This window comes from Ursus maritimus, unplaced genomic scaffold (assembly GCF_017311325.1).
Source record: "Ursus maritimus isolate PB19 unplaced genomic scaffold, ASM1731132v1 scaffold_24, whole genome shotgun sequence".
Taxonomy (NCBI): domain Eukaryota; kingdom Metazoa; phylum Chordata; class Mammalia; order Carnivora; family Ursidae; genus Ursus; species Ursus maritimus.
In genome coordinates this window covers 13,364,805-13,379,824 of record NW_024424897.1, presented here as the reverse complement: position 1 = coordinate 13,379,824, position 15,020 = coordinate 13,364,805, and the positions used below count along the sequence as shown (strand labels likewise).

Here is a 15,020-nt window from a genome sequence, read left to right as displayed (position 1 = left end):
TTTCTCTCTCTTAAAAAAAGAGAAATTTTAATAGATAAAAGAATGAACCCTACAAAATTGCGGAGGTCAGATTCTGATCAAGAAACTAAGTGGGTGAAAGTTCACTCCAAGAGCACCTTGCAAGGGCTTTTTAAAGCCCATATAAGGGGCACCTAGGTGGCTCAGTCCGGTTGAGCCTTGACTCTTGGTTTCGTCTTGGGTGGTGGTCTCAGGGTTGTTGGGTTGAGCCCTGCGTCAAGTTCTGTGCTGAGTGCGGAGACTGCTTGAGTCCTCCCTCTCCCTCTGCCCCTCACCCTGCTCGCTCACTCGCTCTCAAATAAATAAAATCTTAAAAAAAAAAAAGAGCCCATATAAGAGGGGCTTGAAAATACCTGCAACATGAAATGAACACTGGTGGCAGACTAAGTTGGTATATTTCTGAAGGTAGGTTGTTTGGCAGTTTGTATTAAAGGTCTTTAGAAGGTTTGGACCTTTTGGTGTAGTAATTCTACATACGAGGAATCATCCTGAAGAAAGAACCAGAGGTGAAGTTAAAGATGCCTGTAAACAAATGTCTTTCAAAGAGTAGTGAAGAACGACTTAAGTAAATTATGATGTAGCCATATAATCCCGTGTTATATAATCACAGTTGTGCCCCCTTATCTGGGGTTTCACTTTCTGTGGTTTCAATTACCTGAGATCAACTGTGGTCCAGAAGCAAATGATCCTTCTTGAGATCTGTCATCAGAAGGGCAGTGATAACTTAATGCTACGTCACTGAACTAATGTCATTTACCTCACTCATCTCATCACCCAAGCATCTTACTATCTTATATCATCACAAGAAAAAGTGTGAGTACAGTACAGGAAGTAAGATGTTTTGAGAGAAACACCCCACCTTCACATAGTGTTTTTTACAGCATATTGTTATAATTTTTATTTTATTATTTTTGTTAATCTCTTACTGCGCCTAATGTGTAAAATGTTATCACAGGTGTGTATGGTTAAGAAAAAATATAATATATATAGGGTTTGGCATTATCCACAGTGCAGTCGCTGGGGGTCTTGGATTATATCCCATGCAGATAAGGGGGGACTACTATATTGAAATTATGTTCTTGAAGAATTTTCAAAACAGTAAAGATGATGATGATATAATGTAAAGGGGAAAATATCCAGTGCAGTTCTAATTTTGTATGTGTGTATGTATACCCACATACATGAATATATTTGTGTATAAAAATGTTGGAAATGGTTAAAGCATTACGTGTTCTGGTTGGTGAAATTATGAGTAATTTTTTAAATTTTTTTAAAGATTTTATGTATTTGTCAGAGAGAGAGTGAGAGAGCACGCACAAGCGCACAAGCAGGGGGGAAGGGCAGAGGGAGAGGGAGAAGTAGACTCCCTGCGGAGCACGGAGCCTGATGCAGCACTTGATTCCAGGACCCTGGGATCATGACCTGAGCCGAAAGCAGATGCTTAACTGACTGAGCCACCCAGGCGTTCCTGATTTTTTATGTTCTAATGTGGTTTTCTCTATTTTTGAAATGTTGTACAATGACCACATATTATTCTTTTAATAAGAAAAAGCAAACAAAGAAATAGAAAGGAAGTTAGGACATTATCAGTTGCAGCACTTGATGATCCAGGTGTAAAATTGCCCTTAGAGATTAAAAGAAAGATTGTAGTAAGATTGTATAGTAGGAACATCTGAGCTTTCTCTTTTTTTAATCTTTAAAATTAGATCTTTAGAATAGTTATTGACTCAAATAGGGATGTTCACAAATTGAATATAAGTCTGTAGGATCACTTGTTATGTGTTATTTATGCTAAGTACACAGGAGTTTGAAGGATCTTAAAGACAGAAATGAGAATTTATTGCTACATGTCTGATGTGACAAGTAGATAGTTATTGTGTCAGCAAATTCTGAAAATTTTCAGTGATTCTCTCACCCAAAGGTAACCCCCTGGATGTGCAGGCTGGTAAATTACACTTCAATTTGACAGGCTTGTAAAATTTTGGGAAGTACAGCATAGAGTTTGTGCACATACCAAGAAGCAAATCCTCTTAGTTATTAGATGGAGTTGTCAGAGGGTGTCTGTAAGCTGATGGACAAGGGACAAATAACAGACAAACTGAAGGATTTTGAAAAATTTTTGACAAAGTTTTATATACTACTTAAAAAAATTGTATTTTCTGTTTTTTCTTTCTTTCCCTTTTAAACTTAATATTTGTATGTATTTTATTGTTGCCTTGAATTTAATTCACACTTGATTGTTAATTCTTTAAACACAAATAAGATGAAAGATATATTTAAAAAATGGAGTTGAGGGGCTCTGTATGCATCTATTAAACTCTGCTGTAGTGTAGGTATCAGCAAACTTTTTCTGTAAAGGTCCAGCAAGTAAATATTAAAGGCTCTGTGGACTTGATACAGGCTTTGTTGCATAGCTTCTTTGTTTTGTCTTCTTGTTTTATTTTTTGTTTTTGTAGAAACCACTCTTAGTTAAGAGCTATACAAAACCGGCTGAAGGTTGGATTTGATCCTTGGGCCATGCTCTAGTGTGTCTGATTGAATCATTTTACTTGTCTGTTCAGTCAGTACCAGTCATCAAAGCAAACCCAAGTCACCATTAGAATGGTGAAGAACGTTTGGGTAAACAGAGTCGTCCCTCTAATGACCTGGATGTGTATTGACAGTAATAATGTATTCTGTGTGCACTGGAATGTGCCTTTTTGAGATGTAGTCAGACTTACCCATGATTAATAGAATATTTCCTAAGATCAAGAGATGTATTGGTCATTTGTGAACTTTGACAATTTAGGGGGAAAAAAAAGATTGTATTGATTTGACAGAGAGAGCATGAGCTGGGTGGGGGTAGAGGGGCAGAGGCAGAGAGAGAGGGAGAAACAGGCTCCCTTGCTGAGCAGAGAGCTGAACTCAGGGCTTGATCCCAGGACCCTGGGATGGTGACCTGAGCCGAAGGCAGACGTTTAAGTGACTGAGCCACCCAGGCGCCCTAGCACTTTGACAATTTAAGCAGAATATTGCTAATCATGGAAGTAATATCAAGGTTCTTACATCTTAATTGTAAGGTTTGGATTCTATTTTTACATGGTCACCTTAGCATTCCTTCCTTGAAAATGGGATTGAATGAAGCCTCTCAAGATTAGACAAGATATATTTTGGCGTGAGTTTGGATATAGTAATCAAGTTTATCTTTTTATTTCTTTACTTTAAAGAAAGGGATGATTTTTGAAAGCGGTCCACAAATTAAGATTTCTTTTTATGTTAAGTTTTAGTATGAGGTGTGTGGGGGTGTTAAAGATAATACTGCATTTCATTTAAGTTTTAGAAAATGCTTCTGAGTTCTTTTAAGACTTTTAAAAAAGTATTTCTCTTGTCTTCAGCTGCATGTTGATATGCATTCAATTATGACTCTACCTTGAAGCGAAATCTATTTGATTCCTCGATGCACATTTTCAAAAGAAATTGACTTTGGCTGAAGCTATTGTGTCCATTAAACTGTGTAGTGGCATGCCTAATCAGGTTGTTGGGCTTCTCAGTGCTGACAGCTGGCACGACGGGCCTGGTGTGTGGATGCACATTTCATCACTGCGATGGGCGAGGCGAGGCCTCTGTTACTCTGCCTCAGTAAACCCACGTATTGGCTCATCACCTTGGTTGGTTTTTGTTATCATTCATTTAGCCAGAAATTGTATGAAGTGAAATTCTCTATACAGCTTTAAAATTCCTTTAAAGTTACACTCAAGAGATATAGCTATTGCTAAGATTGATAGAGCCATATTTCTTCCAGCTAAGTATGATATTAAATTGGTCAAAATTTGCTTGGCTGCTATTCTGCTATTTCCCAAAAGGTTAGGAATTATGTAAGCTTTAAGGCGGATTTCGAAATGTGGCAAGCAATAATAGAAAGATGGTTTTTCTTTTTATTAAGAAATAGCTTTGCTAATTGTAGGATATATTTTGTATTCTAGGTGTTTCTGAGTTCTTAAATCTTAAAAGTACCTATGTTGTTTTGTATACTTGAAATCTTACTAATGTAATTTAGTTTTAGGCTGTTAATCTTTTTTTTTTTTTTTTAATATTTATTTGACAGAGAGAGAGAGACAGCCAGTGAGAGAGGGAACACAAGCAGGGGGAGTGGGAGAGGAAGAAGCAGGCTCCCAGCGTAGGAGCCTGACGTGGGGCTCCATCCCAGAATGTCGGGATCACGCCCTGAGCTGAAGACAGATGCTCAACGACTGAGCCACCCAGGAGCCCCTAGGCTGTTAATCTTTTAGAAAATTAAATATTACGAGTTGTAACTTCTACCAGAAAGTCTGTTATGTCTGTATCTTGAACATATGACATATCTTCTGGGGGAAGTTATATTTCTTAGTACTTTTATTTTCTAGTGTCTCTACCTCAAGAGTTTTGTTGTGAGGCATAACTAAATGTCGTAAGAGGATTCTCTTATTGTTTTAAGACTGAGGTGAATTTTTCATGCTTGCTAAATTGTGATCAGGTGTTTTGGGATGGCAGGTTCTAAAGTAGATGTAATAGTAAAATTTTAATATATTGCCTTAGTTGAGAAAATATTACACAATTTCTAGAATTTGTTGGGGAATAGTATAAAGTAGTTGAAATGGAAATATGTTGCCTGGAAACAATCAGATTATTACAAAAATGTAAAATTAATTCAATGGACAAAATTTATTGAGTATTCAAAGTGTTAGGTTGTAGACTAGCCACTGCTGATTCTAAGGCAAACACAGTTTCTTTCTTCCTCAAAAGTTTGTAATCCATGAAACTAATATAACACTGTATGTTAATTAACTGGAATTAAAATAAAAACTTAGAAAAAAGGGGAGACAGACCTTTAAATATAGAGTAATAATACAGTGTAATTTGCACCACAATAGAGAAACATACAAGGGCTCCACAGGAGAGCATCTACCCCACATTAGTGGGGAGAAGGAGGATAGTCAAGTCAAGGAAGGAATCACGTCGGCTTTTGGGAATCAGATGGTGTTTAAACTGAATTTTTAAAAAGATTTTATTTACTTTAGAGAGAGTGTGTATATGTGTGCGCATATTGGGGGATGGGCAGAGGGAGAGAATGTCAAGCAGACTCCCTGCTGAGCAGAGAGCCCACTGTGGGGCTCTACCCTATGAGCCATGAATTCATGACCAGGGCCGAAACCAAGAGTCAGACCTTTAACCGACTGAGCAACCTAGGTGCCTCTTGAAGCTGAATTTAAAAAAAAAAGCAACAGGTAAAATTGTCAGATGAAGAAATAGGACAAAGGTATTTAGTTGGAACAGGATATGAGAATAATAGCATAGAATTTTGGGAGAAATTTGCAAGTTGGTCATCATAGCTGTAATGGAGGGCTCGTGTTGGGTTGGGTGGGGCAGTGAGAGGGAAAGCTGTTTAAACCTTACCTTTAGAGCCAGAGGAAGCTACTTATCATCAGACTTATATTTTGTAAAGATTCTCTGGTGGTGGTTTGGAGTATAGATTTGAAACAAGAAGTCATGTTAGGGGGCACCTGGGTGGCTCAGTCGTTTAAGCGTCTGCCTTCGGCTTAGGGCGTGATCCCAGCGTTCTGGGATCGAGCCCCACACAGGCTCCTCCACTAGTAGCCTGCTTCTTCCTCTCCCAGTCCCCCTGCCTGTGTTCCCTCTCTCTCTGGCTGTCTCTCTCTCTGTCGAATAAATAAATAAAATCTTAAAAAAAAAAAAAAAGAAAAGAAGTCATATTAGGAGTTTGTTATAGTTATCCAAGTTCAGAATGTTAAGATGCAGATGAAATAGGAGAAAGAGGAACCAACAGGGCTTGGTGAATGTACGATGGGGATTGAAGGATGGTGACGGATACAAGGTCAGGGGTAACCTGGTTTCTGTCTTGGACACCTAGGTTGGTGAGAGTGCTATTGCCTGAGATGTATAATACATGGAAAGATTGGTTTGGGGTGACAGGAGGGGACATCGGCTGGTGATTGTGTTTTGCTTGTACTGAGTTTGAGAGCGTAGAAGCGAAGGTGTCTGTTTGACAGTTGGGTTTCCAGCCCGGAGCTGAGAGATCTAGGAGAGGGCGACCTCACTTGATGAGAACCTACAGAGTGAGAAGAGGACAGGGTGAACTTTTAGCAGGTAGCTGGTGCTTGGGTGGAAAATGGAGGAGCTGCTAGAAAGGTAAGAAGAAAACTAGGAGAGTATGACTTTCTTGAAGTCAGTAGAAAAGGGAGTTTCAAAAAAGTGGAAAGTGGTTGCAAAGTTTAAAAAAAAAAATCAGAAAACCACGTATCAACTTTAGCAACAAAGGGACCTTTTTTTTTTTTTTTTAAGATTTTATTCACTTGAGAGAGAGGGAGAGCGCGAACGAGCAGGGGGAGGGGCAGAGGGAGAGGGAGAAGTAGACTCCCCGCCAAGTGGGGAGCTTGACTCGGGGCTCCATCCCAGGACCCTGGGATCATGACCTGAATCAAAGGCAGATGTTTAACCAACTAAGCCACCCAGGCGCCCCCAAAGAGACCATTTCTGAATGAAGAATGCACTATAAGAAATTTCTTTTCTCTCAGAAAACTTTTAATGACCCTAAATCTCATATGTGTGGAGTAAAGGAAAGTAAAAATTTAACTGTATTTGAAAAAGCATAGATAAGCCATGGGTTCCTTCTTTTTTAAAGCATGTATTTTATTACAAAAAAAGAAAAAAAACCCAGGTGAACATAGATTATATGTAAACTGGGGAGTGTAGTATACTTTTATTTTCATTTCATGACTGATTTTTATGTGAATCTTACTGCACGTTCAGTCTTTAAAGAGTCAAATGTAACTAGATAACATACAAACTGTAGTTCTTTAAATTATAATCCTACTTTTCCATTTTGGATCTAGTAAAATATGCATAGAGAATGAGAAGAATATAACGTGATTTTTAAAAATTCCGTACACATGGCTAATACTGCTGGAATTCATTTAATCTTCATTTGAGTCAGATCATTAACTATTAACTTTAGTATGTATTTATACATGTTTTTGGAGTTTAAGTGTTCTTTTTTTAGGTTACTAATGGAACTTGTGAACAACTTATTTATTACATGCATAAGTAGCTATTCAGATGTTATATTCCTTAAAGATTTCTGTAACGATATTTCTCTATCCTTATACTTTTCTAACTTTATTATTTATTTTTTACTTTTCTAACTAAAAGTATATAAAATGGACATTTCAGCATTTTAATATGGTGTGTGTGTTTTTTTTAAGATTTTATTTATTCATTAGAGAATGAGGATGGGGGGAGAGGCAGAGGGAGAGGGAGAAGCAGACTCCCTGCTGAGCAGGGATTGCCAATGCAGAACTCTATCCCAGGACCCTGAGATCATGACCTGAACCAAAGGCAGACGCTTAACCAACTGAGCTACCCAGGCACCCTTTAATATGGTGTTTTAATTAGATTTGTTTTCCTAATATTGTAAGCAGATGTTTCCATTAAGGAAATGTACAGTGTTTTTAAAAAGAATTTATAAGATACTCTTAGCATCATGTATACAAAAGAAGATTTGAAGACAGTTTAGTAGAACCACTAAAAAGTAGCCCTTTCCACAAATGAGTATTTAGATTTTAAAACAGCTTAATTTTTTTCATTCACATAATTTTAAATCTTCCAGAGAAAAAGTAGAAAATGTTCCCTTTCCTCTTTTACTGCTTTGTCTTCTGACAGCCCCGTTTCAGAATGGCAAAGGAGAGGGATGTCCATTAGTTTAAATCTTTCTTCCACCTCCTATTTCTTGACCATGTAGATCTTGATTCTCCGTCCTTGTTCGACACACACCTTTCTCCCACTAACGGGCACGCATGGGAGTGCGAGTGAGTGTGCCCGCCGTTGACAGGCTGCTCTTCTCTTTGTAATTCCTGAATGGGATCTACTCAGTGCAGTCATGAACAAAAGTTTATTCTGGATGTTATTTGTTATTCGTTAACAGCATTGAAAGAAAAATTTCACAGTTTGAATCTTTTGGTAAGATCTGCTTGAGAAGCCTCAGTTTAATGAAGGTCCGTTGAAGTTTCAACACTGCGTTTCCTTCTGGCTTTAGGAGATTTTAAAGTTTTAATGGTCCCAGGGTGTGTTCAAGCCGACTTCTGTATTACTTAACATGTAGTAATATTTCATTTTATTAAAATACTATACTTAGCTTTATTTTAAATGTTCAGTTTTTATTTTTTCAAGATTTTTATTTATTTGAGAGAGAGAGTGACCGAGAGAGAGAGAGAGAGAGCACAAGCTGAGGGGAGAGGCTTGACTCCTCACTGAGCAGGGAGCCCCCAGGCAGGACTCGATCCCAGGACCCTGGGATCATGACCCGGGCCGAAGGTAGACACTTTAACCGACTGAGCCACCCAGGTGCCCCTTAAATGTTCAGGTTTTAAAAATGTTCGTGTTCGGGGTGCCTGGGTAGCTCAGTTGGTTGAGCGACTGCCTTTGGCTCAGGTCGTGATCCTGGAGTCCTGGGATGGAGTCCCGCGTCGGGCTCCCTACTCAGTGGGGAGTCTGCTTCTCCCTCTGACCCTTCTCCCTCTCGTGCTTTTGCTCAGTCTCTCTCAAATGAATAAATAAAATCTGTAAAAAAAAAAATACTCGTCTTCTTCAACTCAACTAAGCATATGTCTTTATGTAACTTAGGTCAGAGTTTATTGACTTAAAAAGTTTTGTTGTTTCCAGCTTGGATTCATGACAGAAAGGTAATATATGGTTTGTAGCTCAATGGAGTGAAATTAATGATGAAGTGTTAATTTTTTGTATGTTTAAATTGACTGATTTAATTCTGCTCTTCTAGTTTTTTGTTTTTGATGTAAAACATTCAGACTCCTTTTCTGCTTCTGATTTAGGTTCAACCTTAAGGTGCAGTTGCAGATTCTAGCAAGTTTCATGCTCACTGGAGTTTCTGGAGGCGCAAAGTATGCTCAGAATGGACAACTATTTGGTCGCTTTAAGCTTACTGAAACACTTTCTGAAGATACTTTGGCTGGACGGCTGGTGATGACCAAAGTCAATGCTGTTTATTTATTACCAGTCCCTAAAGAGAAGTTAGTACAGACCCAGGGAACCAAAGAGAAGGTTTATGAAGCTACTATTGAAGAAAAAACAAAAGAATATATATTTTTAAGGATATCCAGGGAATGCTGTGAAGAACTTAATCTTCGGCCTGATTATGACACACAGGTGTGTTTTGAAGGGAGGCAACTGAATTATGGTTGTCTGTAGTATCCTTGTCAGCTGATACAGTTCCGGTTTGGTTTTCCATCTTCTGCTGTAACCAGAAGTGCAGTTGATTTGGAAGTGTTATAGAGGAGAATAGAGAATTAGATCTCTGGTAACTCTCAGAGGAAACCAATTCAATAATTATATAACATCTACAATGTTCCAGTCTTATACAAGGCCAAACTTTCTGATTAGAATTTTAAATCAGCAATAGAAGAACAGATTAAAGGAAACTAAGCCACATCCAGGGACATTTCTCATCTGAGATTGTATCTGCTTGTGTTCTCCTCTCTTTATGGTTTCTTAAGTGAACTGTGTGTTTACTCTGCCATATTTAACTGGAAAGCCAATCTTTAAAATTTTATTTATTTTTCTTTCTTCTTTTTAAACATAAAATTTGGTGATTATTATTTATTCATAGTAAATTGATGCAGTATCCTAGGCCTGGTTTTTATCACTCAAGAGATGATATTTCACAATGTTCTACTGATTTTATCAAGTATATTATTCATAGAAATATGGTGGAACCAGATAACCTTTATTTAGATATGAAGTGATTCACAAGTACTTCATTTTCTTTAGATATAAAATGAGGTTAATAATGATCTATACATCATTGGTACTAGTAAATGAGATAATTTATGTAAAATGAACAAAGTAAATATTAGCCATAATAATTCTTATTAAAATAGGATTGCACTTAAAAAAAGTCTCTAAACTTGGCTTCCCTCAAAGGTTATCATCACAGAAATTTTTAGCAAGCTGTAAAGCACTGATGTTTGCATGCATGCATTTAAAAAAAAATTTTATTTTGTGTTTCAGGTTGAACTTCAGTTTCAATTAAATCGATTACCCCTCTGTGAAATGCATTATGCGCTAGACAGAATCAAGGACAATGGGGTTTTGTTTCCAGACACCACTATGACTCCAACCATACCTTGGAGTCCCAACAGGTACGGTAAAGGAGATGTCTCACTAAAGGAAGTTATGTTACTGTGAATTGAATCTCTGTATCAAATAACGCCAATATAGTTTTATAAGCAAATTTGCCATATTCTCCAGGAGCCGTGTTTTAGTGGAGAAAGGAGAGTGAAAGAGCCCTTAAAAGAAACATTTGAAGTTCATCATGTACTTTCTTTACTTTTCCTCAGTTTAAGAGTTCTGTTGCTTTTCTTAACAGCCTTAATTTGATAGAATGCCAAGCAATTCAGGAATATTTCTGAGTATAAGTTGAATGGGGAAATTAGGACCTTTTAAAGTAGTTCAAACAGTTAATTTAAAATGATTTTTGAATGTAAAAGACATTTTTATAATTTAAGAAAATAGAAAAGTATGATAGAAGATAGTATTTCAGAAACTGCTCTCAGGTTAATGGTTGTATAAATATTTTCCTGCTTAAACTCACTTTGGCACATCTTCATAAGTGTCTTTGTAAGGGTACTTCTGATTTGTTTGCAGACTGTGACAGCTGTGAGATGGCATCTTTCTTCTCATCCTTTTCCCTGAGTTTTTATCTTCTTGGCGCCTGCTGCTGCCCTGCTCATTCCACCTTTTCTTTCTTCCTTTCTTTTTTAATCTCAGTGGCTGTACACAATGGAAGGTTCTATATTTATCACGTGTCAATCCAGTCATGGTTGGGTGGCCCTGCTTCACCACTGATGGAGGCCCTGGTATCTTCAGTGAGTGGTTTCCACGGTTTCTCCCTGCATGTTGACATCCAGCTGGCAGGCAGGGCAAGAATGAGCACAGGGGATCACGTAGGAAATTTTTATGGGCCAGGCCTAGAAGTGGCATATAGCTCTTCCCCACATTCCATTTCTTTCAGTTCTAAAAACAGAACAAAGCACAAGACGCCTTACAACAGAAAAACCAAATCATTTCTCCCTTGTTTCGCTTACCCTTACTATTTTTTTCCCATTCTTCTTTTTACTGCCAAAATTCTCGAGCAGGAGTAGTTTATGTACTTCCACACTTCTTTATACTCATCCTGTGATCTCTGTTTTCCACTTCTTCACTCTTCTGAACGTAATCAGTGATCTACTAGTTGTAAAACTCCAGTCTTCTCAGTTGCCATTTGATTTACCTTCTTTGCACCCTTCCCCCTCCTTCTGTTCTTACAGCCAGTGTGTAATTTAGAGCTGGACTATGTAAGTAGCCTTCTTGTCAGTCTTCTGTCCTGCAGTCTGGTCTGTGTTCTCTGGTCCAGTCCACATATTTCTTCCACAGTTAGTTTGCTAAAACAATCATTTCATTTCAGTGGTTACAAATCTCTGAAGGTGTGTCCTTGATACGTGGATAGTCTGAGCAGCTGAACACCAACCTTTTATTATGTGGTTCCATTGACAGGTTGCTCCAACAATAGATTCAGATTTTTTATTTTTTTCTACTTGACACCCCCCCCCTTTCCCTCTAAATCCCCATGCTCTAGCCATATTGAATTATCGTGAAGTTTCTTTAGTTGGCCCTACACTTAATTTTTTACAAATTTTAAAAAAAAGTTGTGGTAAAATTTACATAACACAAAACTTACCCTCTAAACTGTTTTTAAGTATATAGTTTAGTAGTGTTAAGTATATTCACATTGTCATGCAGTCAGTCTCTCCTGACCCTTCTCATCTTGCAAAACTGAGACTTTATACCCATTAAACTCAGAGTTTCCCCCTCCACCAATTTATCTGTAAATGATTTTCTCTCCCTGAAATAATCTTTGCCCAATATTGATGTATTGATCTATTGATCCATCTGTTGTCCTTTAAGATTTAGTTCAGCTCAAGTGCTTTCTCCTTCAAGGAGATGAACCTGACCCTTGCATTTTCATTATTGCAACAAAAATTTCTCGAGTACCTGCTGTTTGCTAGATTCAGTCAGTTTTGTGCTTTTAGGCACAATTTCTCTCAAATTAATTTTTGTCACTTGTGTACATTTCTCCTGTTTTCATTATACTCTGAGCTCTTTGAAGGAAGGGACCACGTCTCATTTATCTGTAAATCCTCAACAGGGCCTTACACATTATTGATGTATGACATTTTTAAGTTACTAAGAGTTTCAGGTTTAAAGAAGGAGATTAGGGTTTCAGATGTGAGAGCACACCAGTAAGCTTTTAGGCATGTACTTGATATGTTTACTTCTGAAAATTATTTCATATAGAACAGTATATTCAAATACCACTGACTGCAAGTGTTAACTACAACAGTAACTAAGAAAATGTCAAGTATCAGGAAACTTCTGAGCAGGAAGAGATTGCATACCACTGTAATTTAAATAGTAACTAAAAGGTGTCTGAGTGGAGGAGTATACTGAGAAACCATTAGGCATTTAAAATCTTCTCTGGGATAAGGGGGATATAGATAGATAAATGAAGTTGCGAAATTATTCTCGAGCATGTGGTCTGTAAATTAATTATAAAAATGCATTAGACCAGGGGAAAAAAGGACTTTGAATTAATGTGGTTCAGGGTTTAAATAATTTTTATTCAGAATGAGCTTGTAGAGACTCTATTATTTTAAACTGTGAAAATCGAGATGGGTCTTACCGGCATGTGTATTGCAAGTCCTCCTCCCTTTATTGAGCAGGTGGGACACTAAAGACAACTTGTGCTCATTGGCCTTCCTCATTCATGACCAGAAACTGCAGAGGTGACCAACATTGATGGTTTCTGATCTGCTCTGAAGCATTTATTTACAGTGAAGCAGTTGCTAAGTAGAGTGGGTTATATAAATAAAGAGATTGTGTAATTTAGAGCTATACCTATAAATGCATCATGAATGTCTTAGATTTATGCTTTTGTATATAACTTACTAATTTGTTTCATTTATAAGTTCATTGAAGTCACCAAATTTGAAGAATTAGGGTATTTTTAAAACGTTCATTTATTTGTTTTTGGAAGCGTGTATTGGTCAAGTAATATGTCATTTTTCTGAATCCTCACTGAACGTAGTAATAGAAACTAACGTTATTCGAGCACTTATTATATGCTCAATTATTTTTCTAAACAGCTTGTGTGTATTATCTCATTTGATCTTAGAATGCCCATCTGATGCACATGTCATTATCTCCATGTATAGATAAAGGAGCCATTGGGGTCAGGTATGGATGCAAGTAACAGTTTACTGAACTAACTGTGGCTTAAACAAGTAGAGATAGAAGCCCAGAGGCAGGCGGTCTAGGACTTGGAAGGGCTCCACCGGACCATGCAGAACTGAGGTCTCCCCTCCTCTCCACCATAGAGCATGCTGGTTTTCCTTGATGTCTGTTACCTCTTGATTATAAGATGGTGGCTGTAGTTTTGTTTATCAGGATCCCATTCCAGCCAGGTGAGAGAGGAAGGCAGAGGAGCAAGAAGGGCTTTCTCCTAGTGAGGCTTTGTTTGTCTTTTATTGAGTAGCAGAAGCCCTTCTGAGGGACCTCTTCCTCTAAGCTCATTGACCAGAGTTGGAGCTCTGGCAGAGGAGGGTGAGAAATGGAGTGTTTTAGCGTTCTGGGCTCAGTAGTAGAGGAAAGCAGAGGAGATGCCATGAATGGTTTGAGGTAACCGATCCACAGTTCTCCACAGATACTAGATCTGGATTTAGTGATTACCTAAAGTAATTTCCTCTTTTACAGAAAATGGAACATTGCTGGGTGCTGGCAGAATTATGAGTAAATAAGCTGTTTAATGATGAGAGATTCTTTGAAGTAAAAAGCTTGAGCTTTAGTGAATGGTTTCCAGGAAATCTAGTGCCACTGGTCAGAGTTCTTTTGTTTTTTACTTAAAAATTTTGAGTTTCAAAAAAATAAGTAATGGCATGTTTATATAGTCGAAGTTTATTTTCTAAAGTTTTACATTTCCCCTGAGACTTTCGTTTGTTTGAAATTATCTGTCCGAATATAGCATTAGTTACAATTTTTAAAAACTGAAAGTATTAAGATTTCCCATGAATAACTAGTTTCTGATTGCTGTAGAGTACAGCCTCTGAGAGAAGGAATTTTCCCGTCTAAACCACGTTCTCGTCTTGCAGGATTATTTTGTAGGCACTTTGAATGTAAATTTTCTAAGCATCTCTTTACACACCCTTCCTATTTTGGTTCACATTCCTATCATTTTTACCATAGTTGTTGCAATATTTAGTATTTTAATTGTCGTTGTGGGAAAGAATGCCGTTGATTCTCCACTTGGTTTGATCCCTTTTAGCATCTGCTGTCCATTTAAATCTTGGAAACCCAGCCAAGTCATAGAAAGGACACTCGTAAGATAGATCCCATTACAGCGACCATTTGTGCTGCTGTGACAGGTGTTCTCTACCCTGAAAAATAGGACATATGTACATTATGTGTATGGGGGAAAATATTAGAAAACATTTCATATTGTTTGGCCTTTGATACTTTTTTTTTTTAAAGATTGATTTGAGAGAGAGAGAGAGAGAGAGAGACAGAGATAGCAACAGACATAGAGCACGAAGGGGGAGGAGAGGGAGAAGCGGGCTCCCCACTGAGCAGGAAACCTGCCATGGGGCTCGATCCTAGGACCCTGGGATCGTGACCTGAGCTGAAGGCAGATGCTTATCCGACTGAGCCACGCAGGCACCCACCCCTCTTTGATACCTTTTAAAAAAGAAACAAAACTGCTATTTTCTGAATTAAGAACATTGTAAATGTTTAATATCTCTTAACCAGGAACATACACATTTTTTTTTCCTCTTGTTTTAAACTTCACTAAAGAGAGCTTTCAGTGGACTAGAATTTGAAATTCGGTTTGTCTTCCTTTTGCATTTTACTTGCTGTGCAAAGAA

General features: G+C 37.8%; 1 protein-coding gene across 5 annotated transcripts in view; it reads left to right on the top strand.

Annotated features, from left to right (window-relative positions):
* Window positions 1–15,020, top strand: part of HELZ (helicase with zinc finger) — a 152,458-nt gene that overhangs the window by 62,805 nt on the left and 74,633 nt on the right. For all 5 annotated transcript variants that reach the window (XM_040640372.1, XM_040640374.1, XM_040640370.1 and 2 more), the window contains 2 exons: window positions 8,880–9,213; window positions 10,075–10,205. In XM_040640372.1, coding sequence (XP_040496306.1) covers window positions 8,880–9,213; window positions 10,075–10,205 — 465 coding nt within the window. The remainder of the gene's footprint in view (window positions 1–8,879; window positions 9,214–10,074; window positions 10,206–15,020) is intronic.